Source organism: Rhinopithecus roxellana, chromosome 8 (genome assembly GCF_007565055.1).
Source record: "Rhinopithecus roxellana isolate Shanxi Qingling chromosome 8, ASM756505v1, whole genome shotgun sequence".
NCBI classification, from domain to species: Eukaryota; Metazoa; Chordata; class Mammalia; order Primates; family Cercopithecidae; genus Rhinopithecus; species Rhinopithecus roxellana.
Window position 1 is genome coordinate 4,434,352 of NC_044556.1, and position 25,652 is coordinate 4,460,003.

General features: G+C 44.3%; 1 protein-coding gene and 1 pseudogene across 1 annotated transcript; both read right to left on the reverse strand.

Annotated features, from left to right (window-relative positions):
• Positions 1–285: 285 nt before the first annotated feature.
• On the reverse strand, positions 286–19,701 carry ZNF788P. Its single transcript, XM_030934901.1, has 4 exons — positions 19,488–19,701; positions 3,875–4,001; positions 3,612–3,672; positions 286–3,045 (listed from the first exon to the last, which is right to left on the reverse strand). Exons 1-4 carry the CDS (start codon positions 19,488–19,490, stop codon positions 489–491), a joined length of 2,748 nt encoding a protein of 915 aa, XP_030790761.1. The 5' UTR covers positions 19,491–19,701; the 3' UTR covers positions 286–488.
• On the reverse strand, positions 13,452–13,943 carry LOC104661112 (annotated as a pseudogene).
• Positions 19,702–25,652: the final 5,951 nt, after the last annotated feature.

A 25,652-nucleotide genomic window follows, 5' to 3' on the forward strand; every position in this document is an offset into this window, starting at 1 on the left:
GAGTCTCGCTCTGTCTCCCAGGCTGGGGTGCAGTGGCCAGATCTCGGCTCACTGCAAGCTCCGCCTCCTGGGTTTTACGCCATTCTCCTGCCTCAGCCTCCCGAGTAGCTGGGACTACAGGCGCCCGCCACCTCGCCCGGCTAGCTTTTTTGTATTTTTTAGTAGAGACGGGGTTTCACTGTGTTAGCCAGGATGGTCTCGATCTCCTGACCTCGTGATCCGCCCGTCTCGGCCTCCCAAAGTGCTGGGATTACAGGCTTGAGCCACCGCGCCCGGCCTAGGAACCGGAATTATAGAATGATTTCCCACATTCCTTACATTCATAAGGCTTTTTTCCAGTATAAGTTAGTTCATGTATTCGAAGGCTACTCCAATAACGACAGACTATACCACACTGTTTACATTCATAGGGTTTCTCCCCAGTGTGAGTCCTTCTGTGTATTCGGAGGCTTGAGGCACATCTGAAAGATTTCCCACATTGCTTACACTCATACGGTTTCTCTCCAGTGAGTCATTTCATGATATCGAATGGAACTGGGTAAATTAAAGCCTTTGCCACATTGCTTACACTCATAGTGTTTCGCTCCAGTGTGACTCAACTGATGATATCGAAAAGAAATGGGAGAAACATAGGCTTTCCCACATTGCTTACATTCATGGGGCTTCTTTCCAGTGTGACTCCCTTGATGACGTTGAAAGGCACTGAAATAAATGAAGGCTTTCCTACATTGCTTGCATTTATAGCGTTTCTCTCTAGTGTGGGATTTTTCACGTGCTTGAAATGAACTGGGAGAATGAATGACTTTTCCACATATCTTAGATTTATGAGATCTCTCTCCAGTATTCATGTGTCTAGAAAAGCTTCTAAGATGAGAAAATCCTTTGCCACGTTGTTTATGTTCATAGCGCTTTTTACCTATGTGTGTCCTTTCGTGTCTCCGAAGGGAACTGGAAAAACCAAATACCTTCCCACATTCCTTACATTCATATGGCTTCTCTTTTCTGTGACTCCCTTCATGCTTTTGAAAGGATGTAGGATTATCAAATGCTTTCCCACATTCCCTGCATTCATATGTCTTCACTCTAGTGTGGACCCTTTTATGATTTTGAAAGAAATTGGAACTATAGAATGATTTCCCACGGTTCTTAAATTCATAAGGCTTTTTTCCAATATGAGTTAGTTCATGTATTCGAAGGCCACTCCAGTAACGACAGACTTTACCACCCTGTTTACATTCATAGGGTTTCTCCCTAGTGTGAGTCCTTCCATGTGTTCGAAGGTGCGAGGCAGATCTGAAAGCTCTCCCACACTGCTTACATTCATAGGGTTTCTCTCCAGTGTGAGTCATTTCATGATATCGAATGGAACTGAACACATTGAAGCCTTTGCCACATTGCTTACACTTACAGCGTTTTGCTCCAGTGTGACTCAATTCATGACACTGAAAAGCAGTGGAAGAAATATAGGCTTTCCCACATTGCTTACACTCATAGGGGTTCTCTCCAGTGTGGCTCCTTTGATGACGTTGAAAGGCACTGAAATAAATGAAGCGTTTTCCACATTGCTTGCATTTATAGCATTTTTCTCCAGTGTGAGATCTTTCACGTGTTTGAAATGAACTGGGAGAATGAAAGACTTTTCCACGAATCTTACGTTTATGAAGTATCTCTCCAGTGTGTATCTTCATGTGCCTAAGACAGCTTCTATGAAAAGATCCTTTCCCACGTTGTTTACATTCATAGGGTTTTTCAGTGTGTGTCCTTTCAAGTCTCCGAAGGGAACTGGAAAAACTGAATACCTTCCCACATTCCTTACATTCATAAGGCTTCTCTTTTCTGTGACTCCTTTCATGTTTTCGAAAGGATATGGGATTACCAAATGCTTTCCCACATTCCTTGAGTTCATAAGGTTTCTCCCTAGTGTGGATCCTTTTATGATTTAGAAGGAAACCGGAACTATAGAATGATTTCCCACATTCCTTACATTCGTAAGGCTTTTTTCCAATGTGAGTTAGTTCATGTACTTGAAGGCCACTCCAATAACGATAGACTTTACCACACTGTTCACATTCATAGAGTTTCTCCCCAGTGTGAGTCCTTCCATGTATTTGGAGGCTTGAGGCACATCTGAAAGCTTTCCCACATTGCTTACATTTATAGGGTTTCTCTCCAGTGTGAGTCATTTCATGACATCGAATGGAATTGGGCAAACTGAAGCCTTTGCCACACTGCTTACACTCATAGTGTTTCACTCCAGTGTGACTCAATTGATATCGAAAAGAAGTGGAAGAAACATAGGCTTTCCCACATTGCTTACGCTCATAGGATTTCTCTTTAGTGCGAGTCCTTTGATGGTATCGAAAGGCACAGAAACTAATAAAGACTTTCCCACATTTCTTACATCCATAAAATTTCCCGCCAGCATGAAGCATTTTATGTCTGTGATAGAAACCAAAAAACCGGTGTGTCTTCCCAGAACCCTTACATGCACGATGCTTCCCTCCTCTGTGCATTCTTTCATGTATTTGAAAGGAAGATACGTTATTAAATGCTTTTTCACATTTCTTACATTTGTAAGGTTTCTCTACACTATGAGTCCTTGCATGCATTTGAAGTTCTGAGGTGCATCCAAAGGGTTTTCCAGATTGTTTACATTCATAGGGGTTCCCTCCAGAGTGAGCTCTTTTATGTCTATGAAAAGAAATGGAAAAACTAAATGCCTTCCCAGAATCCTTACATTCATAGAGTTTTTCTCCAGTGTGTGCAATTACATGTCTGCGAAAGTAGGGGAGGTAGCTGAAGGCTTTCTTACAGTATGCACATTTATATAGCTTCTGTCCATATTCCTGATACTCATATGGCTTGTGTCCAGTGTCAGCTCTGGTGTGCTTATTAAGGGATAAATGACCCATGCCGACCTCACGCACATTCCTTTCACATGATTCTACTCCAGTTTTCTTCTTGAGCATGTCATCCAGAACCTGGGTCAAAATTTCTCCACGCTGATGACCTTCACTTTCAAATAGTCTCTCTTCTGTAAGAACTCTGTGAAAAATGAAAAGCACATTTAATGTGTTTATCAGTGATCTTTATATTCATTCACAAGTCTTACACTTGCATTTTTAACATGATCCAGCAAAGTGTAGGTTTTCTACTCTGTCTGAATTGTTTGAACATGAATGGACCACATGGTCTACAAGATGGCCCAGCCATATCCATTATCAAAAAATGTTGATATGGGGCTTAATACTATTTCCATGTAAACTACTGTACAAATACAAAACCTCTTTGTCTTTTAATTTTGTTTCTGAGTGAGAATCTTGCCCTGTTGCCCAGGCTACAGTCCAATGATGTCATCATGGCTCCGTGTAGCCTCAGACTCCTGGGCTCATGCAATACTCTGGTCTGAACTTCCCCCTCCCAAAGGGCTGATTATAGGCTGGACACCATGGCTTATGCCTATGTCACAAATAAATGCATGTTTTTAGAGAAAATATTCTAAGAATAAATACAATGGAACTCAGCTTTTTTGTTTGTTTCCTTCTTTTTAACATTTCCTCCCATTCTAAAATTTTCTAGAGATACTGCTTTGTCTTGTGAGTGCAGATTACCTTTGGTTGCTCCTGGGATTTTTGTACTCATTTTCAATGTTCTGGTCTTTCCATTTCTTCCCTAAAATACAGACACAGATACACAGGCCTGAATTAGTATAAAATTATGAAATAATTATTTGATTCTATGTTTATGATACACTGCAACCATTCCTCATTTATTCATCAAAGTATTACCTGTCCAAATTCCAAATTACTCAACAGAACTGATGAATGAGAAACACTTCTCTAATTCACTGAGGGACTAATGTTGTCACCCTTACCTATAGAGGCCAGGTTCCTTAAGGTTTCTTGCATCACTTCTCGGTAGAGATTCTTTTGGGAAGGATCCAGCAAAGCCCATTCTTCTGGAGTGAAGTTCACAGCCACATCCTCAAAGGCCATTAAGTCCTGAAACATCCCACATGTGTAGAGAAGGATGGGTGAGACTGATAACACTGGACATCTATACCCTATGCCTAAGAAGTTCTCACAATGCTGTGGACTCCAAAGATTTCATTACTTGGACATCAGACCTCTTACTCTCTGTCTATACTCACTTTCTTCCATAAAGCAATTCTGATGCTACAATTTAACTATGGGGTAAAGCAACAGCAGAACAGGACAATGTGTGAGCTTCCGGTAAATCCACATAAAAAGGTGTGCTGTCTGGGCTGTCCCTCATGTCTGTTTGTAGCGTGGGTCTGTAGTGCCTGCTGTAACAAAGTCCTGTGAATTTGCTTGCAGAAAAAAGTTAACACAAGGAGTCTTGAGGCTGTGTATCCTTGAAAATGTCTGTTCCCAAGTTTAAAATTTGATGATATCTAGGAAGTAGATTTTGTTCTAAATACCAATGACAGAAACAAACAACTGGATTTTGTGAGGGGTCCATCAGTCTAACTAATAAGACAGTTATAAATAACTAAACAAAAAACCAAACGCATGAGAAAAAGCGATTCTGGGGATCTCTGCTTGGGTGGTAAAGCCTAAATTATAACCGAATTGCTCATAGCCGAATGTCAACAAGGTTGAGAAGTAAAACCCCAGGATGCCCAATCGTAACAAAAAGGCAAATATTTATCAAACATAAAAACGTTTGTGTGAACAGGTGTGGTGGCTCATGCCTGTAATCCCAGAACTATTGGAGGCTGAGCTGGGCAAATCACTTGAAGCCAGGAGTTTGAGACCAGCCTGGGCAACATGGTGAAACCCGTCTCTACTAAAAATAAGAAAATTAGCTGGGTGTGGTAGAACATACCTCTAATGCCAGCTACTTGGGAGACTGAGGCACAAGAACCACTTGAACCCAGGAGGTGGAGGTTCAGTGAGCTGAGATCGTGCCACTGTACTCTAGCATGGAGACAGAGCGAGACTCTGTCTGAAAACAAAAACAAAAACAAAACAAAACAAACTTTTGCTTATGAGAGGCCACCATTCACAGAGGGAGAAGGCAAACATGTGCTCTGTCCCAAGGATTATTAATGGTTCAGCCCTTATGGAAAATAGTATGATAGTGCCTTTAAAAATAACAAAATTACGGCCAGGAAAGGTGGCTCATGCCTATAACCCCAGCACTTTGGGAGGCCAAGCAGGGCAGATCACCTGAGGTCAGGGGTTTGGGACCAGCCTGGCAACAATGGCAAAACCCCGTCTCTACTAAAAATACAAAAATTAGCCGGGTATGGTGGCGCACACCTGTAATCCCAGCTACTTGGGAGGCTGAGGCAGGAGAATCGCTGGAATCTGAGAGGCGGAGCCAAGAGCTGGATCCATCCACATGTCCACTGATGGTTGTATGCGTACAAAAATGTGGTAGGCATCTAAATACAATGAAATATGATTTAATCTTAGAAAATAACACCCTGTCCCATGCTTTATGCATGAAAATTCATGACGCTATGGAAATTACACAATGGCAGTCACACACACACACACAAAACAGAGTATGATTCATCATAGATAAGTTATACGGAGTTGTCTAAGTAAATTAAATGTACACTTAAAATTGCTTAAGCTAATAAAATGTAATTTTACTTTATAGTAATTAAAAATAATAAATTCACTTTAGGAGGCCAAGGCAGGCAGCTCATGAGGTCAGGAGATCGAGACCATCCTGGCTAACACAGTGAAACCCTATCTCTACTAAAAATGTAAAAATTAGCTGGGCATGGTGGCACACACCTGTAGTCCCAGCTACTCAGGAGGCTGAGGCAAAAGAATTGCTTGAACCTGGGAGGCGGAGGTTGCAGTGAGCTGAGATCGGGTCACTGCACTCTAGCCTGGTGACAGAACGAGACTCCGTCTAAAAAATAATAATAAATAAATAAATTACTGTCCTAAGTGTAAAACTACTTGACCAAAACATGGGCAATGGGCTGAGTGTAGTGGCTCACAGCTGTAATCCCAGCTCTTTGGGAGGCCAAGGCAGGCAGATCACTGGAGGTCAGTAGTTCGAGACCAGTTTGGCAACATGCTGAAACTCCGACTACACTAAAAATACAAAAATTAGCTGCGGGTGGTGGTAGACACCTGTAATCCCAGCCCCTTGGGAGGCGGAGGTTGCAGTGAGCCAAGATCATGCCATTGGACTCCAGATGGGTCAGGAGAGCCAGACTGTCTCAAAAAAAAAAAAAAAAAAAAAAAAAGCCAATGTATTCCAATAACATTTCTCCAAGATACATCCAAATGACCACAACACACATGAAAAGGTGCTTAACATCAGGAATTATTAGGTGTACTTATTTTTTTTGGGTCAGAGTCTTGCTCTATCACCCAGGCTGCAGTGCAATGGCGCAATCTTGGGTCACTGCAACCTCAGCCTCCTGGGTTCAAGCAACCCTTTGTCCTGCCTCAGCCTCCTGAGTAGCTGGGATTATAGGTGCCCACCACCACACCCGGCTAATTTTTGTGGATTTTTTTGTTTTGTTTTATTGAGATGGAGTTTTGCTCTTGTTGCCCAGGCTGGAGTGCAACGGCACAATCTCAGCTCACTACAAGCTCTGCCTCCCAGGTTCACACCTATTCTCCTGCCTCAGCCTCCTGAGTACCTGGGACTACAGGTGCCCGCCACCACGCCCGGCTAATTTTTGTGTGTGTGTGTGCTTTTAGTAGAGACGGGGTTTCACCGGGTTAGCCAGGATGGTCTCGATCTCCTGACCTCGTCATCTACCCACCTCGGCCTCCCAAAGTGCTGGGATTACAGACGTGAGCCAATGTACCCAGCCAACGTAATAAAATTTTAAATACAGTCATATATGGCTCTGTGGGAAAATAAAAACGATTAAAATCCTGCAGCTCTTTCAAATATGTCAGGGTGGATCCATAATTGAAGATGTCCTTTAGGGAGGGAAAGCAGGTATTTTGGAATATAGTGAGGGAACCATATATTTAGGGATTGTCATTCCTAAAAAGAGCCAGCTGCGGGAGTCTTACGGACTGCTTCCTTCCTTGACCAAAGGTGAGTCAGGCTGCTCAGGCCCTCTTCTTGACCCATTTTGTCCTTCTCATGCAGAGCCCAGTTACATCAAAAATCCTTCTAAGGGAGTTCAGGGAGAATCCCCCCAAAACTTGATATTCAATCAAATTCCATTTCCTCAACCCATGATAATTCATCAAATTTCTCTTCCTTGACTGGGCACGGTCGCTCATGCCTGTAATCCCAGCACTTTGGGAGGCCTGGGTGGGCAGATCACCTGAGGTTGGGAGTTCAAGACCAGCCTGACCAACACAGTATAATTTTGTATTTTTAATATCTACTAAAAATACAAAATTAGCTGGGCGTGGTGGCGCATGTCTGTAATCCCCGCTACTTGGGAGGCTGAGGCAGGAGAATCACTTGAACACGGGAAGTGGAGGTTGCGGTGAGCCAAGATTGCACCATTGCACTCCAGCCTGGGCAACAAGAGCAAAACTGCGTCTCAAAAAAAAAAAAAAGAAAAACAGTTTCTCTTCCTTGTTTTGAGACAGAGTCTCACTCTGTCGCCCAGGGTGGGGTGTAGTGGCATCATCTCAGCTCACTGCAACTTCCACCTTCCAGGCTCAAATGATCCTCCTACCTCAGCCTCATAAGTAGCTGGGACCAAAGGTGTGTACTGTATTTGTTCGTATTTTTGGTAGAGACAGGGTTTTACCATGTTCTTGAGGCTGGTCTTGAACTTAGATTGCTGAGCTCAAGCAATCCACCCGCCTCAGCCTCCCAAAGTGCTGGGATTACAGGTATAAGCAAATGCACTTGGCCCCTTTTCTTTTTTTAAAGTGTACAGCACATGGTATTCCCAGTATTACTCTCATACAATAACCAGACCCAATCCTGGTAGGAACTGAGATCAAAAAAGATTAGGTGCATTTAGGCTGGTATGGCCATATGCTTTTCAATGTCTTGCTGGTATGGTGTCCTTTGAAACACAAACAAGTTTAAAATGTCAATGCAGTCTAAATTACATATTTTTTCTTTGTTCCTAGTGCCTGCATTGTCACATCATAGAATCTTTCCTAAATCCATGATCATGAATATTTTTGAATGGCACACTGTAGCATCACGAGGGTAAGATTATCCTTTGTTCCCATGGGAGGATGAGAATGGGGTATTTGAAAAATTCTGCAGGCTAACACAGAATTGAAACCCACTATACATTGGAGACTAAAACTATATAAATTTAGTATACTATAATGGCATATTACATTAAGCTGTTTACCATAATGCCATTTATATATAACAGCTATATACAACATTACAAGTTATATATAATATTTACCAGTTAGCTATCATAACTATATACTATATATACTTCATTTGTGCATGTATATACATATGTGTATATATATGCATATTATAATGCTAGACTATAATACTATACATTAATATCTCTTTAAATGTTAACACACAAAGCCTCAACAATACACTTGCAAAGAGAATCCACCCATATACGACAACATCTGTACCCCATGATAAAGTGGGATTTAATTTGTGGAAGCAACATTGCTTACATTTCTAAAAATCAACTTATGCAATGCACGATAGTTACAGAATCAATGTCAAAAACCACAATCCAAACACATGCAAAAAAAAAAAAAAAAAGTGACAAACCTCAACACTCCCTCAAAATAGAAATCAGGAATACAAGGGAACTTCTACAACCTACTATAAAATATGTATAAGGGTTGGGCACAGTGTCTCACACCTGTAATCCCGGCACTTTGGGAGGCCAAGGCAAGCAGATCACCTGAGGTGAAGAGTTCGAGACCAGCCTGACCCGCCCAGTGAAACCCTGTCTCTAGTAAAAATACAAAATTAGCTGGGCATGGTGGCGCATGCCTGTAATCCCAGCTGCTTGGGAGGCTGAGGCAGGAGAATTGCTTGAACCCAGGAGGCGGAGGTTACAGTGAGCCACGATGGCGCCACTGCACTCCAGCCTGGGCAACAAGAGTGAAAACTTCGTCCCAAAAATAAATAAATAAAATGTGTATGAAAGTGCACAGTTACCATCCACTGACAGTTAACAACTCAATATAACTAATCAAACCTACAAGCTAATTATTTTCTCCAAATTGTTAAGCCAACACAGGCAAGCACTAAGGAAAGATTTTAAAAAGTAAAAGGAACTCAGCAAAACCAAACCCTGCCTGTTTACCAAAAACATCACCAAAAACTGGCACTTTCTGCTCAGTGACATGTTTAGTGGCCCTATTACCTTGACTGTACAAGCGTAGCATAATCATTTGTTCGTGAAACAGAGACTTGTAACACTAGTCATATGAGGGTTTAGCTGTCTCTTACTTTTTATGAGTGCAATTGACCTATCTGTGAAGAGGCAGAATACTTAAATATGATGAGAAGACTCCATGGAACTTAAATTTTTTAGTCCACATATCTAATAATTAGCCTAACTTAACAGGTATTAACATTTTATCCAGTGAACTAAAAATTTTAGTTGAGGTGACCTCACAGCACAATATAACCTCAAAATGATTTTGACTAAGACGTACTAGTCAAAGTAAACTAATCCTTCTTCTTAACAGTAAGTTTATCATTAACCTTCTCCTACTTATTCCCACCATTCTCACTATAGCATTCTTAACATTTGTTGAATGAATAGTTTAGGTTACATACAACTCTGCAAGGGACCTAACATCATAGGCTCATATGGATTATTCCAAACCTTTGCCAAAGCAATAAAGCTGCTCATTAAAGAACCACTACAGGCTGGGCATGGTGGCTAATGTCTGTAATCCCAGCACTTTGGGAGGCCGAGGTGGGCAGATCATCTGAAGTAAGGAGTTTGAGACCACCCTGACCAACATGGGGAAACCCCATCTCTACTAAAAATACAAAAGTAGCCAGGCGTAGTGGCACATGCCTGTAATCCCAGCTACTGGGGAGACTGAGCAGGAGAATTGTTTTGTAAAAACTAAAGTAGAGGTTCCTCTTCAAAAACTTTCCTCCCCATCTAATTAAATTATAACTTCTCTTAAAAGCAAAATTTATTCAAAAACTTATACTAACATTCTTAAATATTTATCTACTCACCATAATAAGCAAAAATCAATATACTTTATATTCTTAACTCCCACAATTTAGCCTAAATATTTGCCCTGGCATGCTTATACTGGTCTGACCAAACATTAAGTCATAGCCTGTTCCTCTTCCTTAAAGGTGTTTGTACCTTTCTCAACATTCCACAAGTTACTTCTTCCTTTATTCTCCTCTGCCTTTGCCTCTCTTAAAAAGTTCTAAGTTATTAGCCAATCAGAACAAATACAAAATATGAGGTCCCGTTCCAGCCAGTGGAAACCGAACACAGCAGTAAGGTGGACACGTCAGGTTATAAATAACCCTATCTCCTTTGTTCAGTATACTCTGGTAACAAAACTGCTAACAAATGTACCCTTTCTGCAGAAAGTATTAAAATGGCCTTGCTAAAACAATTAAATTTATGTTCAAATGCTATTTCTTTACAGCACTGGGAAACAAGCATCTCAAACAGCTTGAACCTGGAAGGCAGAGGTTGTGGTGAGCTCAGATCACGCCATTGCACTCCAGCCTGGGCAACAAGAGCAAAACTCCATCTCAAAAAAAAAAAACAAACAAAAACAACAACAACAAAGAAAACAGAACCATTACAACCACTAATGCCATCCCTCCATCCTCCTTTATACCATCACACCTACCTTGCCCTGACCCTTGCATATGAATCCCTCCCTAACCCCCCCCCCCCTTTTTTTTTTTTTTTTTTTTTGAGACGGAGTCTCACTCTGTCGCCGGGGCTGGAGTGCAGTGGCCGGATCTCAGCTCACTGCAAGCTCCGCCTCCCGGGTTTACGCCATTCTCCTGCCTCAGCCTCCCAAGTAGCTGGGACTACAGGTGCCCGCCACCTCGCCCGCCTAGTTTTTTGTATTTTTTAGTAGAGACGGGGTTTCACAGTGTTAGCCAGGATGGTCTCGATCTCCTGACCTCGTGATCCGCCCGTCTCGGCCTCCCAAAGTGCTGGGATTACAGGCTTGAGCCACCGCGCCCGGCCCAACCCCCATTTCTTAATGTAAATACAGGAGTATTATTTATTCTAGCCCATCAAGTTTAGCCATCTACTCCATTTTATGATCAGGATGAATATCCAATTCAAAATACGCACTAATTGGCACACTCCAAGCAGTAGCCCAGACAATCCCAGAAGAAGTTGCCTTAGGCTGGGCGCGGTGGCTCACGCCTGTAATCCCAGCACTTTGGGAGGCCAAGGCGGGCGGATCACCAGGTCAGGAGTTCGAGACCAGTCTGACCAACATGGTGAAACCCCCATCTCTACTAAAAATACAAAAAATTAGTTGGGCATGGTGGCACACACCTGTAATCCCAGCTACTCAGGGGGCTGAGGCAATAGAATCACTTGAACCCTGGAGGCAGAGGTTGCAGTGAGCCAAGATTACGCCATTGCACTCCAGCCTGGGGGACAGTGCGAGACTCTTATCTCAAAAAAACAAAACAAAACAAAACAAAAAAACAGTTGCCTTAGCCATTCCTTTTCTATCAGTTTTCTTGATAAGTGGGTCATTTGCTTTATCAACTCTTATCACACAAGAAACTGGATAATTTTATCATCACAACCCCTGGCCATAGTAGGATTCATTTCAATGCTAGTGGAAACTAACTGAGCCCCAGTCCACTTAGAAGAAGGCAAATCAGAACTAATCTTGGTCTTCAATGTCTACTATCCCTATTTTTCATTGCAGAATACACTAATATTAATATAATAAACGCCCTAAATACTATTATTTTACTAGGAGCATTACATGATATAGTCACACTAGAAATATACACAATTTTGTTACTAAAACACTTATATTAACAATTTTAGGCTGGGCGCAGTGGCTCATGCCTATAATCCCAGCACTTTGGGAGGCCGAGGTGAGCAGATCACTTGAGGTCAGGAGTTCGAGACCAACCTGGGCAACATGGTGAGACCCTGTCTCTACTAAAAATACAAAACTTAGCCAGGCGTCGTGGCGCGTGCCTGTAATTCCAGCTGCTTGAGAGGCCAAGGTATGAGAATTGCTTGAACCCAGGAGGCAGAGGTTGCACTGAGCCGAGCTCACGCCACTGCATGCCCAGCCTGGGCAACAGAGCAAGACTCCATCTCAAAAGAAAAAAAAAGAAAAACACAATTTTATTCTTATGAATTCAGGTATCATACCCATGATTTTGGTATAATCACTTACGCATTTTTTTTTTTTTACTTTTAAATTGTTTTTACATGCAAATAATGAACAGATGTTTTCCCCTAAATTCTACTTTTCAAAAACAAGAGTTTGTTTTTTTGTTTTTTGTTTTTTTTTGAGACTGAGTCTCACTCTGTTGCCTAGGCTGGAGTGCAGTGGTACCATCTCGGCTCACTGCAATCTCCGCCTCCTGGGTTCAAGCGATTCTCCTGGCTCAGCCTCCCAAGTAGCTGGGACTACAGGCACGTGCCACCCTGCCTGGCTAATTTTTTGTATTTTTAGTAGCGACAAGGTTTCACTGTGTTAGCCAGGATGGTCTCGAACTCCTGACCTTGTGATCTGCTCGCCTTGGCCTCTCAAAGTGCTGGAATTACAGGCATGAGCCATCACGCCTGGTGACAAGAGTTTTTTAAAAGAAAACCACGTAATAGATTTTAAAAGGCAATGAGATTCCTCTGCTTCTAGATCGTTGCTAGTCTAGAAAAATAAAGTTTGTTCTACCAGGAATCACAAGTTAGAACTGAGTCTTCTCCAAAGTGGAAATTCTAGAGTGCAGTGCCATTCCAGGCAAAGATTATTCAGTTCTCATCCCCAATATCCACAACTCCCTATCAGAACGATTAAACCAGGTCAAAACAGTCCAGCATGAGGCTTCATCAAACAATGCCATTATGCTCTTCTAAGATGCAAATAAACCCAAACAGGAAATACTAAAAAAAAATATTTGATGCTGTCATACAAATTGTTAGGTCCTTGTTGTATTTCCCTTCTATAACTTTAAATAAATATTTTACTCCAAATAATATTTTATTTTATACATCACTAGCCATGAATTTTTGCCATTAGTTATTATATAAATGCTGCCAAGTGCCATTATCCAAATGGCATAACCATGTTATGTCCACAATTCACTTCTACAGTTATAAGTAGAATTTTCATGATTTTACATAAGTACATCTATCCATGAAGATTTAACACTGAAATGCAATCTAATATCCGTAATATCTGATGTTTTGTAGATGGCAATGTAGGAAAAATATATTTTAATCACTTTTCAAGTGACCTTATATAAAAAATAAACTAAGAATTTAGCAGTTCTAATTCTCCAAGGGGCTTTTTCAAACGTACATAAAGAAATGGTTACGGAGATTTTTAAGAAGCATATTCCATGTCCACATCCTGTTGTAAACGCTGTACCATTTTCTCTTCCAACTGCTTCCCTTTGCCTGCAAAAGGAGCTAGGATAAGATGGATGTTTTGCTTGACTTCTTTGCTATCCTGAGCTTTCTGTAGCTCTTTACTTTTCTTCAATCAGTTTATTATAAATTTAGCTTGCCATTTCTGTTTGATCTCTTCAACTCTCTTCATTGCATCAACAGTTTTATTCCATAGCTCTCGCTGGTATTTGATAGGTTCATTTCTATGTTTCTCAAATTCAAATGAATTTTCCACTGTAAGCTCTTTACTAGTTGCTTTCCAGAATGCTTTCGTCCACCTAACCTTGTGAGGATTGCACTTCTTTTTAAAATTTTTATGACATTTAGATTTACAAAACCTGAACACTTTGCAATTGTTGCAGAAGAACATCATGCCATGGCCAGGGTAGATGGGCCCCAAACAGAAATAACACTTCTCGATACGCATGTTGAACCCGCATGGGTCCCCACCGACCAAACGCCCAACTTACGCATCTTCTGTGAAAAAACTGTTTACCCCAGACATGAGCCCTGTGTGTATGATATATCTCAATGCCCATCCTAATATCTAGTATCCCACCACAAACATAAAAAATATGTATGATAAAATGGTTACTTTAATAGAACAAATTATGGAGGTTTAAACCTTCTTATTACTAGAACTGTAGGAACTGAAGCCACTCCTGAGAATTCCAGATTCTCCATGGTACCTAGGACACCATATCCTACAGTAGGGTCAGTTAAATAAGCTACCCAGCCCATACCTTGAAAATGCTGGTTTATATTCTTCCCATTCAAATTCATCCCCTACATCTCCTCACTATTCTTTTTATACTATTTTCACAGAGACTGTGACTACAATAATGGACTCACATTGGCTCCTAATCTGAATGAGGTTAGAAATATGCTAGCCATTATCCCCATTCTAACGGAAAAAGTGCCTGCTCCACAGAAGTCACCACCGAAGTAGTTCCTTATATAAGCAACAGCATCTCTAATCCTAGTAGATCCTAGTAGTTATCATCAACAATATGATACACTCCAGACAACGAACAATCACAAAAGCCCTAAACCAAACAGCATCCCTTATAATTATCATAGCACTGTTGATAAAATTAGGACTATCCCCCTTTTACTTCTGAAGTAATGCAAGGGGTCTCACTAATATCAAGTGTAATTCTCCTTACATGACAAAAACTAGCACCAATCTCCATTTTATTTCAAGTCTACCCATCAACAGACTTTTTTTTTTTTTTTTTTTTGAGGCGGAGTCTCACTCTGTTGCCCAGGCTGGAGTGCAGTGGCCGGATCTCAGCTCACTGCAAGCTCCGCCTCCCGGGTTTACGCCATTCTCCTGCCTCAGCCTCCCGAGTAGCTGGGACTACAGGCGCCCGCCACCTCGCCCGGCTAGTTTTTTTTTTTTTTTTTTTGTATTTTTTAGTAGAGACGGGGTTTCACCGTGTTAGCCAGGATGGACTCGATCTCCTGACCTCGTGATCCGCCCATCTCGGCCTCCCAAAGTGCTGGGATTACAGGCTTGAGCCACCGCGCCCGGCCCCCCCATCAACAGACTTAAGCATACTATGGGAGATTGGTTAAGGGGGCCTTAACCAAACAACTCTGAAATATCTTGGCCTATTCGGCAATTGCTCACAACAAATTGAATAATCACAATTTTACCATCTAATCCTTCTTTCACAATCCTAAACCTATCAATTTATGTAAATCTAGCAATTACAATATTTATACTATTTAACCTAATATACACAAAACATTATTATTATCTACGTATGTAATAAATTACCACTCCTAACTTCCATGATTCTCCTCACTCTCTAAGGGGGTTACCTCCAGCTATAGGATTTGTGTGCCCAAATAGGTATAGGGTAAATCCCAAAGTCCTGAGATCACAGGAATGAGTCACCATGCCTGGCCAAATGTAATTTTTATTTTTTATTTTATTATTTATTTACTTTTATTTTTATTTATTTATTTTTTGAGACAGAGTCTCACTCTGTCACCCAGGCTGGAGTGCAGTGGCGCAATCTCCACTCACTGCAAGCTCCGCCTCCCGGGTTCACGCTATTCTCCTGCCTCAGCCTCCCAAGTAGCTGGGACTACAGGCGCCCACCATCACGCCCGGCTAATTTTTTGTATTTTTTTTTTTTAGTAGAGACGGGGTTTCATCGTGTTAGCCAGGATGGTCTCGATCTCCTGACTTCATGATCCGCCCACTACACTGGACAACACATAGTGAGACCCCATCTCTTTAAAATTTTGTAAAATAAAGAAATAATAAATCTGTTATCAAGCCACAAAGACACAAAGATACTTTAAATGCGTATTTTTACATGAAACGAACAGATCGAAATGGCTACTTACAACATGATTCCAAGTACATGACATTCTGGACAAGGCAAAACTCTAGAGGCTACAAAATCATCAGTTGTGCAAAGGGATTAAGGGGTTAGTAGAAGAGAGGGAGGGAAGTGTGATGACTACATGAAGCAAAAGGGATTTTTAGGGCAGTGAAACTCTTCTGTATAAGACTGTTGGGTATAGGCCGAGCACAGTGGCTTGCGCCTGTAATCCCAGCACTTTGGGAGGTCAAGGTGGGTGGGTAGATCACCTGAGGTCAGGAGTTCGAGAACAGCCTGACCAACATGGTGAAACCCCATCTCTACTAAAATACAAAATTATCCAGGTGTGGTGGCAGTCACCTGCAATCCCAGCTACTTGGGAGGCTGAGGCAGGAGAATCACTTGAACCCAGGAGACGGAGACTGCAGTGAGCCAAGATCACACCATTGCACTCTAGCCTGGGCAACAGAGTAAGACGCCATCTCAGTAAATAAATAAATAAGTAAATAAATAAGACTGGTGGGCCAGGTGTGGGATTACAGGCTGGGATCACGCATGTAATCCCAGCACTCTGGGAGGCCAAGGCAGGTGGATTATCTGAGGTCAGGAGTTCGAGACAAGCCTGGCCAACATGGTGAAACCCTGTCTCTACTAAAAATACAAAAATTAGCCAGCACCTGTAATCCCAGCTACTCAGCAGGCTGAGGCAGGAGAGTTGCTTGAACCCAGGAGGCAGAGGCGGCAGTGGGCCGAGATTGAGCCACTGCACTCCAGCCTGGGCAACAAGAGCGAAATCCTGTCTCAAAACAAACAAACGAAAAACAAAAACAAACAAAACTGGTGGGTATATGACGCTTGTAGTTGTCAAAATCCTACTGCCATCCTGCTCACTGATGTGCTCAATGACAGTTTCTCGTCAACACTGTATCATTCCCCACCGCACTGTGTACCCCACATACATTTTGATTTGCTTCACCCTGTTGGGGTGGGTTTTCATTGTCCTGTGGAATCATATTCCTCATTCACTAGTCTGAGAGAATCCAGATGACAGGAATCATTTCTCTTTTCCTTCAATAGCACCATCCAATTGGCTGACCAGCCACGTTTCAAAGTAACGGAAACTGGAGTTGGAGGAGAAAAGCTGAGCATGGCAAGGAGTTGGCTAACTAGATGAAGAGTGTACCAGTCATCTCCTTTCACCCTGGAAAATTCAGTGGCTCCCTTTGGAGGCCCCACCCCCACACCACACGCTAACTTGTGGGAAGAGTGGCCCCACGGGTGATACTCTCTAAACCCTCCTAGAGACATGGAAAGTGTGGGCATGTTGGGGTAGCCCCAGGCAGTTCTAAACCCCAATACCAGGGAAAGATAGGAGGGGTCTCCTGAAGACACATCACCCCACAAAGTTTCCAAAGGGGAACTGAGGCAAGAGAATAGGGTCTGGAGGCAGGGAACTTAAGGCCAATGTGTGCCGACTTCCTAAAGCTGAATCAAGGAAAAACACCAAAGTCTGGGGTCAGGGAATCTAAGGCCAATAAATGCTGATTTCCCAAAGCTGGATCAAAAGGAAAACACCTGGGTCTGGGGGCAGGGACCCTAAAGCCAATTAATGCCAACTTCCAAAAGCTAAACCAAAAGGAAAAATCCTATCTCACCCATGGGATCAAAGACTACTCTCTCTTTACAACCCTTCCCCTTCCACCTTCTCAGATGGAAAAGAAAAGTGTATCTGCATAGGGTACCAATTAACCTCAGCCTTTAATTAGCCTCGGACCAAATCCTTCATCCAGGACCAAATCCTACATCAAGAGAAGGGGTAGCCGAAAGGGACCTCAAAAGGAGTACTTAAAACCTAGAAAACTTTGTAACTGAGTCCTTGAGCCACTTGCTGGGCCCACTCCCATCTTGGAGTGCTTTCTCCCTTTAATAAATCTCTGCTTTTCTTTCGTTGCTTCCTTCCTGTGTTTCGTTAGTTACTTTGTTAGTGCGTTTTGTTCAATTATTTGTTCAAAATGCCAAGGACCTGGACAGCTCACACTCACAACCTTCTTTCAGGTAACAAAACCTCAAGTGCAAGATATTCGGAGCAGGTGTTTGTGCCCTAAGGAAAGATAACAGGAGGAAAGGAACAAGGGTTTTTTTTCACTGGAGTGTCAAGAGGTTATTTTCTACTTTCCTCTTATGTGAAATGTTCAGAAATAGAACAGAAATATTTTTAAAAGTCACCCATGGTTCTGTTAAAAAAAATTAAGAAACCATTAAAATATTTCATCTGTTTGAAGGAAAGGATGAATATATTGTACAATATAGAACAAATAGGCCAGACACGCTGGCTCACGCCTGTAATCCCAGCACTTTGGGAGGCCGAGGTGGGTGGATCACTTCAGATCAGGAGTTCGAGACCAGCCTGGCCAACCTGGTGAAACCCTGTCTCTACTAAAAATACAAAAATTAGCCGGGCATGGTGGTGGACGCCTGTAATCCCAGCTACTCTGAGAGGCTGAAGCAAGGGAATCGCTTGAAGCCGGAAGGTGGAGATTGCTGCGACCGAGATCGCACCATTGCACTTCAGCCTGGGTGACCGAGACTCCATCTTAAAAAAAAAAAAAAAAAAAAAAAAAAAAAAAAAAAAAGGACAAATCATTGATAATACGGTGAATTGGAGAAGGGAACTGAAAATGGAAGATGCTACTGCAGGCCTTTAAAGAGTTAGGCTGGGGTCATAGCGGGGAAGATGTGAGACCCTGCAGACCACAGATTTGGAAAATGGAGGGGGAAACCAGTCCATGCTGGGCAGCGGGAAAAACCTTAAGTAATCAGACTGAAGTGTGTGCAGTGCACTAAAGTCCCACCTGAAATCCAACGCAACTGCAATATTTCCATGTTTCTGGTAACCACACACCATGACTGCGTGCTTCTCATTCATGAATTCCCATTTGCACAAACTCTTGAAATTTTATCAGTGCTTCTTTGTTTTTTTTTCTTTCTTTTTTTTTTTTTTTTTTTTTTTTTTGAGGTGGAGTTTCGCTCTTGTTACCCAGGCTGGAGTGCAGTGGTGTGATCTCGGCTCATCGCAACCTCCACCTCCCGGGTTCAAGCGACTCTGCCTCAGCCTGCCGAGTAGCTGGGATTACAGGCACACGCCACCACGCCCAGCTAATTTTGTATTTTTAGTAGAGACGGGGTTTCTCCATGTTAGTCAGGTTGGTTTCGAACTCCTGACCTCAGGTGACCCACCTGCCTTGGCCTCCCAAAGTGCTGGGATTAAAGGCGTGAGCCACCGCGCCCTGCCATTTTAACTTTTAAGAGGAGAAAAGACGACTGGGGACCCCACAGACTACCGCTTTTCTGACGCAAGAACCCCACACCCGAGACGGGATTCCCCCCATGATCCTCTCCATGGCCCAGCAAAATCTGAGGAGACCCGCGGCTGAGGGCGCGGAGCTGCCCAAAGTGGGCTCCGGGGCCGGGGCCGCAGTCGCTGCGCAGGGACGAGACAGGATGCCCCGGGTCCGGGATGCCGGCCGGCCCCACAGACCCCGGAGTCGCCGCGGGGAGGTCCGGGTCCTGCCACAGCCGGTTCTAACCAGCCCTTCGCCCCCGCCTCAGGATGCCTGGCCCCACACACTCACCATGTCTGAGCTCCCAACTTTATTCCCCAGGGCTCATGCGACTAGAGAGGAACACAGCGCAGGTGACAGAGCGACAGGAGCTCTGGCGGAGAAACCTGGAGCCTCTCAGAGCCGAGAGTTCATAGAGCCGGAAAGAGGGTTCCAACGGTAGTTACCACAACAACAAAAGAGACCGCGGGCGTGCGCCGCAGTCTCCTTCCCAACAAAAACAGTTGTCAGGGTCCCGCCCCGGCGCTCCTGATTGGACCGTGCGCCCAGCCTCGCCCTCTGAGCCCTGAGTGACAGCAGAAGCCCGGGATAATGGGGCGCTGCGGCGCCAGACTGGTTCTATTCACTTTCTTTTTAAGGCCCACCTCCCTCCCTGTGCCCTGATCCTTGGATATTTGCATTTCCGCCAAACTTTCCTGAACTTCATAGATATATATATGATTGATTGATTGATTGATTAACTGAGACGGGATCTCGCTCTTCTCTCCCAGGCTGAAGGTGCAATGGCGCGACCTCGGCTCACTGCAACCTGTGCCTCCCGGGTTCAAGCGATTCTCCCGCCTCAGCCTCCTGAGTAGCTGGGATTACAGGCACCTGCCACCACGCCCAGCTAATTTTTGTTATTTTTAGTAGAGACAGGATTTCACCATGTTAGTCAGGTTGATCTCGAGCTCCTGACCTCAGGTGATCCGCCCGCCTCGGACTCCCAAAGTGCTGGGATTACGTCAGCCACCGCGCCTGGCCTCTTTCCTGAACTTTAGAAAGGGCACTGACCTCTCCTTCACTCAATGGGCTTTCTCTGCTCCTTCCTCCTGCATCAGGTCACAGGTGTATGCAGGGGATTCCAGACTCAGTGTCTGATGGGGCGATCTGTTTGCCTCAGAGCAGAAGGGGAACCGAGACCAGGCCAGGCACAACTAGACCAGGAAAGAGAGACAGATGTCCTCCAGAGGGACAGGAATAGGGGATGAGGCATGGACAACGCTTCCTCACACATCTACCATCTCTCCTCACAGAATGGGAACACTCCCTCCTTCCAGAACTTCATTTTCTTTTCTTTCTTTCTTTTTTTTTTTTTTTTGAGACGGAGTCTCGCTCTGTCCCCCAGGTTGGAGTGCAGTGGCGCATCTCGGCTCACGGCAAGCTCCATCTCCCGGATTCACGCCATTCTCCTGCCTCAGCCTCCCAAGGAGCTGGAACTACAGGCCCCCGCCACCACGCCCGGCTAATTTTTTGTATTTTTAGTAGAGACGGGGTTTCACCTTGTTAGCCAGGATGGTCTCCATCTCCTGTCCTCGTGAGCCGCCCGCCTTGGCCTCCCAAAGTGTTGGGATTACAGGTGTGAGCCATCGCGCCCGGCCAGAACTTCATTTTCAACAGCCGGGAACTATCCCTTGGGGTCAGTTTAAGCTTTTGACCTAAATAAACTGTCAACTTCATAAACCCTTTCTCCAGGAGATGTTTCAAACAATTGTCTCAAACTGACCTTCACAGATTTTCTTCCTATATACAAATTACAGCCTGACCCCAGTGACCCTATGCATGCCAAAACCAAAAACACTGCCCTCCAAATGGCTGCAGGCTCCTGAGGTCCAACCTCAGAAATGACAGAACACCTCCCCCCCTGCATGCCCCCTGTCCCCCACCCCAAATGCATCTGCACTTGGGTCTCCTGTGTTCCAGAGCTCTGCAGATTCTCAGAATCCACTCCTGGAGCTGCTCAGAAACACCCAAGGGAGCTCCATTTCCCTCCCTTTGCAGGCTCCAGGCTGGTCTCCGGCTCTCCTGCCCCCTGCAGGTTATTCACCTGCTTCTTTCCCCCATTGATCACTTCCATGAGACCAACACCTACAATCCCACTGTGTGAATAAAACACCACTGCTTTCCTCCTGTACGTACATATAAAGTGGGAGAGAAAAAACTAAGATATTTTAACTGCATTAAAAGACTTCCAAATCGCGGTGGCAGCAGTGGCTGAGGCACTAGCAGTCAGGGACACTAGAGATACCAGTGGGGCGGGACTGGGCTGGGAATGGGTTGGGGAAGGGGCTGCAGGGACAGATAGCTGCCTGGGCCCAGCAGCAGTGCAGCTGTACAGCCTAAGGCACCTGACGAGCAGAGCTGGGGGCTTCTGGGACAGGACTGTGGGGGAAGAAAAAGGAGGCAGGCTTGATGGAGCTTGGAGCTGTGGGAGCTGATGCAGATTTATAATAGCTGATACTATCATAAATAAGCCCAATTCAGTTGTGAGAACTTGGATTCCTTGGCAATTTATGAAGAGGAAGACTGATGACGAAGAAGTCATTGATGAAGAGGAGGATGAGGATCATTGACATGCTTGTCCTACTATGCAAACAAAAGGGGAAAGCACAACTACTTCTGCAACATGCAGTGAAAGGACGCAGGGGACTCTCATTGTCAGGTAATATACTGCTGCAGAACTCTTAGAGGTTGCAAAACCTTTCAATAAATACCTGGAAGGCCCGTTGCCATGGCTCACATATGTAATCCCAGAAGTTTGGGAGGCCAAGGGGAGCGGATCGCTTGAAGCTGGGAGTTGGAGACAGTCTGACCAGAGAAAGGGGAGAGGATCATTTGAAGCTGGAGTTGGAGACCAGCCTGACCAGAGCAAGACCAACCTGGGCAAAAGAGCGAGACCCTGTCTCTATAAAAAAAAAAAAAATAAATAAACGAAAAACAAAAAGAAGGTCAGGCGCGATGGCTCATGCCTGTAATCACAACACTTTGGGAGGCCGAGGCAGGCGGATCACCTGAGGTCGGGAGTTCCAGACCAGCCTGACAAACATGGAGAAACCCTGTCTCTAATAAAATACAAAATTAGCCGGGCATGGTGGCACATGCCTGTAATGCCAGCTACTCGGGAGGCTGAGGGAGGAGAATCACTTGAATCTGGGAGGCGGAGGTTGCTATGAGCCAAGTTCCTGCCATTTCACTCCAGCCTGGGCAACATTTCACTCCATCTCAAAAAAATGGCCGGGCGCGGTGGCTCAAGCCTGTAATCCCAGCACTTTGGGAGGCCGAGACAGGCGGATCACGAGGTCAGGAGTTCGAGACCATCCTGGCTAATACGGTGAAACCCTGTCTCTACTTAAATATACAAAAAACTAGCCGGGCGACGAGGCGGGCGCCTGTAGTCCCAGCTACTCGGGAGGCTGAGGCAGGAGAATGGCGTAAACCCGGGAGGCGGAGCTTGCAGTGAGCTGAGATCCGGCCACTGCACTCCAGCATGCGTGGCAGAGCAAGACCCCGTCTCAAAAAAACAAAAAAAAAAAAAAAAAAAAAGAAAGAAAGAGAGAAAGAAAAAAAAGAGAGAGAGAGAGAGAGAGAGAGAAATTAGCCGGTAAGGTGTCCTGTGCCTGTAGTCCCAAGCTACTCAAGAGGCTGCAGTGGGAGGATCGCTTGAACCCAGTTGTCCAAGGCTGCAGAGAGCTATGATCAGGCCACTGTACTCCAGCCTGGGCCACAAAATGAAACCAAGCTGGGAATGGCTCACGCCTGTAATCCCAGCACTTTGGAAGGCTGAGGTGGATGGATCAGGAGGTCAGGAGATTGAGACCATCCTGGCTAACACAGTGAAACCCCATCTCTACTAAAAATACAAAAAATTCGCCAGGTGTGGTGGTAGGCACCTGTAGTCCCAGCTACTCAGGAAGCCGAGGCAGTAGAACTGCTTGAACCTGGGAAGTGGAGATTGCAGTGAGCTGAGATTGCACCACTGCACTCCAGCCTGCGTGACAGAGCGAGACTCCATCTCAAAAAAAAAAAAACAAAACAAAACTGTAATCCCAGCACTTTGGGAGGCCAAGGCAGGTGAATCACCTGAGGTCAGGAGTTCAAGACTAGCCTGGCCAACATGGTGAAACCCCATCTCTTTTTTTTTTTTTTTTTTTTTTTTTTTTTTTTTGAGACGGAGTCTGGCTCTGTCGCCCAGGCTGGAGTGCAGTGGCCGGATCTCAGCTCACTGCAAGCTCCGCTTCCCGGGTTTACGCCATTCTCCTGCCTCAGCCCCCCAAGTAGCTGGGACTACAGGCACCCGCCACCTCGCCCGGCTAGTTTTTCGTATTTTTTAGTAGAGACGGGGTTTCACCATGTCAGTCAGGATGGTCTCGATCTCCTGACCTCGTGATCCGCCCGTCTCGGCCTCCCAAAGTGCTGGGATTACAGGCTTGAGCCACCGCGCCCAGCCAACCCCATCTCTACTAAAAATACAAAACATTAGCTGGACATGGTGGTGTGTATCTGTAATCCCAGCTACTCAGAAGGCTGAGGCAGAAGAATCACTTGAACCCAGGAGGCAGAGGTCAAAGTGAGCTGAGATTGCACCACTGTACTCCAAGCTAGATAACAGAGTGAAACTCCATCTCAAAAAGAAAAGAAAAGAAAAGAAAAGAAACCATCCTACCTGGGGATTCCCCTGACCACTTGGCTCATCAAATTGTGGGACACAGAGTGTGATGGTATTCCCTTATGGACTAGATCATTTTAGCCATAAGAGATGCTTGGCCTACTGAAGATTTACCAGAAGAGATGACTTCCTGGCAGTCAATGGAAGAGGCCCTGATAAATTTTGTCAAATTAATCAATGATGATGGGAGGGAGAAAATCAAAACAAACAAAGCATGCTGCACATTCAGAATTAATGATTAGGTCAGCTTGCTCTCTGACCCCTCCTCAAAGCTTTTTTATTTTTTAAAATGGAGATGGGGTCTCAGTATGTTACCCAGAATAGTCTCAAACTCCTGGGATCAAGCAATTCACTCGCCTCAGACTCCCAAAGTGCTAGGATTAGAGGTGTGAGCCACCATGCCTAGTGTCCTAGAATCCTGTAAACCCTAGATGATAATTCCCCTTAACCGCTCTATAGATAAAAACTTGAACATTAAAAAATGTTAATTTTTCCCTTTGAGATATTATTTCAGGTCCCACATAACAGTGAAACTACTGACTTCAGCTGCTCTGAAGGACCCCAGTAGTAGTTGACTCACCAAAGAAGGTAGTTTTTACATCCTGATGATTTAATCCCCTGTACCTCAAACAATCAACAACCCCAATTTTTCAGCGTCTTGCACGCCACAATCCCCTTAAAAATCCCAGCCTAAGGTGGGTCCAAGTGCAGTGATGTTTACAACTAATTGATCACAACCAGTTACAGATGTCTGTTTCTTCTTCACTCTCACTGCTTCAGTTGACTAGCCCAATAAACAAAAAATCCAGCCCAGAACTTTTTGGGGAGTTGGATTTGAGGGCCCTTCCCATCTGCTTGCTGGGTCACCCCGTGATCATTAAACTCTTTCTGTGCTGCAAATCTTGCTGTCTCCGTGTATTGGTCTGTTACTGCACAGTGTATATATGAACCTGGTGATTCTCTAACACTGGGGCTTCCTGGAGGTTGAGGAAGGAGGCAAACCATTGGCATTCCATGGGACCAGTAAAGCAGTTTGTACTGCCCAGATAAAAAAGTGCTTCAGGGTGCACCAGAGGAATGGCATGGCCCTTTGCTATCTTTCTCGAGTCCTACAGTGGGACAAGATGTATATGATGTGGGAGAAGCACTGCAGATTTGGAGAAATCTAGAAATCCAGGAACAGGGTAAACTCGGTAATCCAAAAAGGGCTAACAAAGGGAAAAAAGAAAAATCAACAGAAAGAAAAGAGGAGCTAGGGAAAGGGACCAATAGGAGTCACCCATGAGCAAATGTGGCATAATTTTTTGGGGGGCAGAAACACCCTGAAAAGAAACAGACAAACAACCTGACTTTATTAGTACCCTTATGGTGGAAACCACAGCCTAAACTGCAGTTTCATCCCTTCCCTTCTGCCCCTATGGAAGAAGAGGAAGATGACTCAATCTTTCATTTTATTGTCCCACTACCAGCGGTGGATTCCACCACGGCTCAGAGATTAGGACTGGGGCAAGGTCAACCCCATGTTCAAGCAGTAGGGGGAAACCAGAGGTCCCATATCAAGCTCACCATTTCCTGTTGCCCCCCAAATAAAGAGAAGACTATTACCTTAGTAAGAGTCTGTAATCCTATTACAGGGTGGAATGTACTTTCATCTCTGGAAATCCAGAAACAAATCCTGGTCAGTGGGCTGCCATTGATGGTTATGGAGGACAAACGACCCAGATAAAAAGGACTTTAATACATCTAGGTAT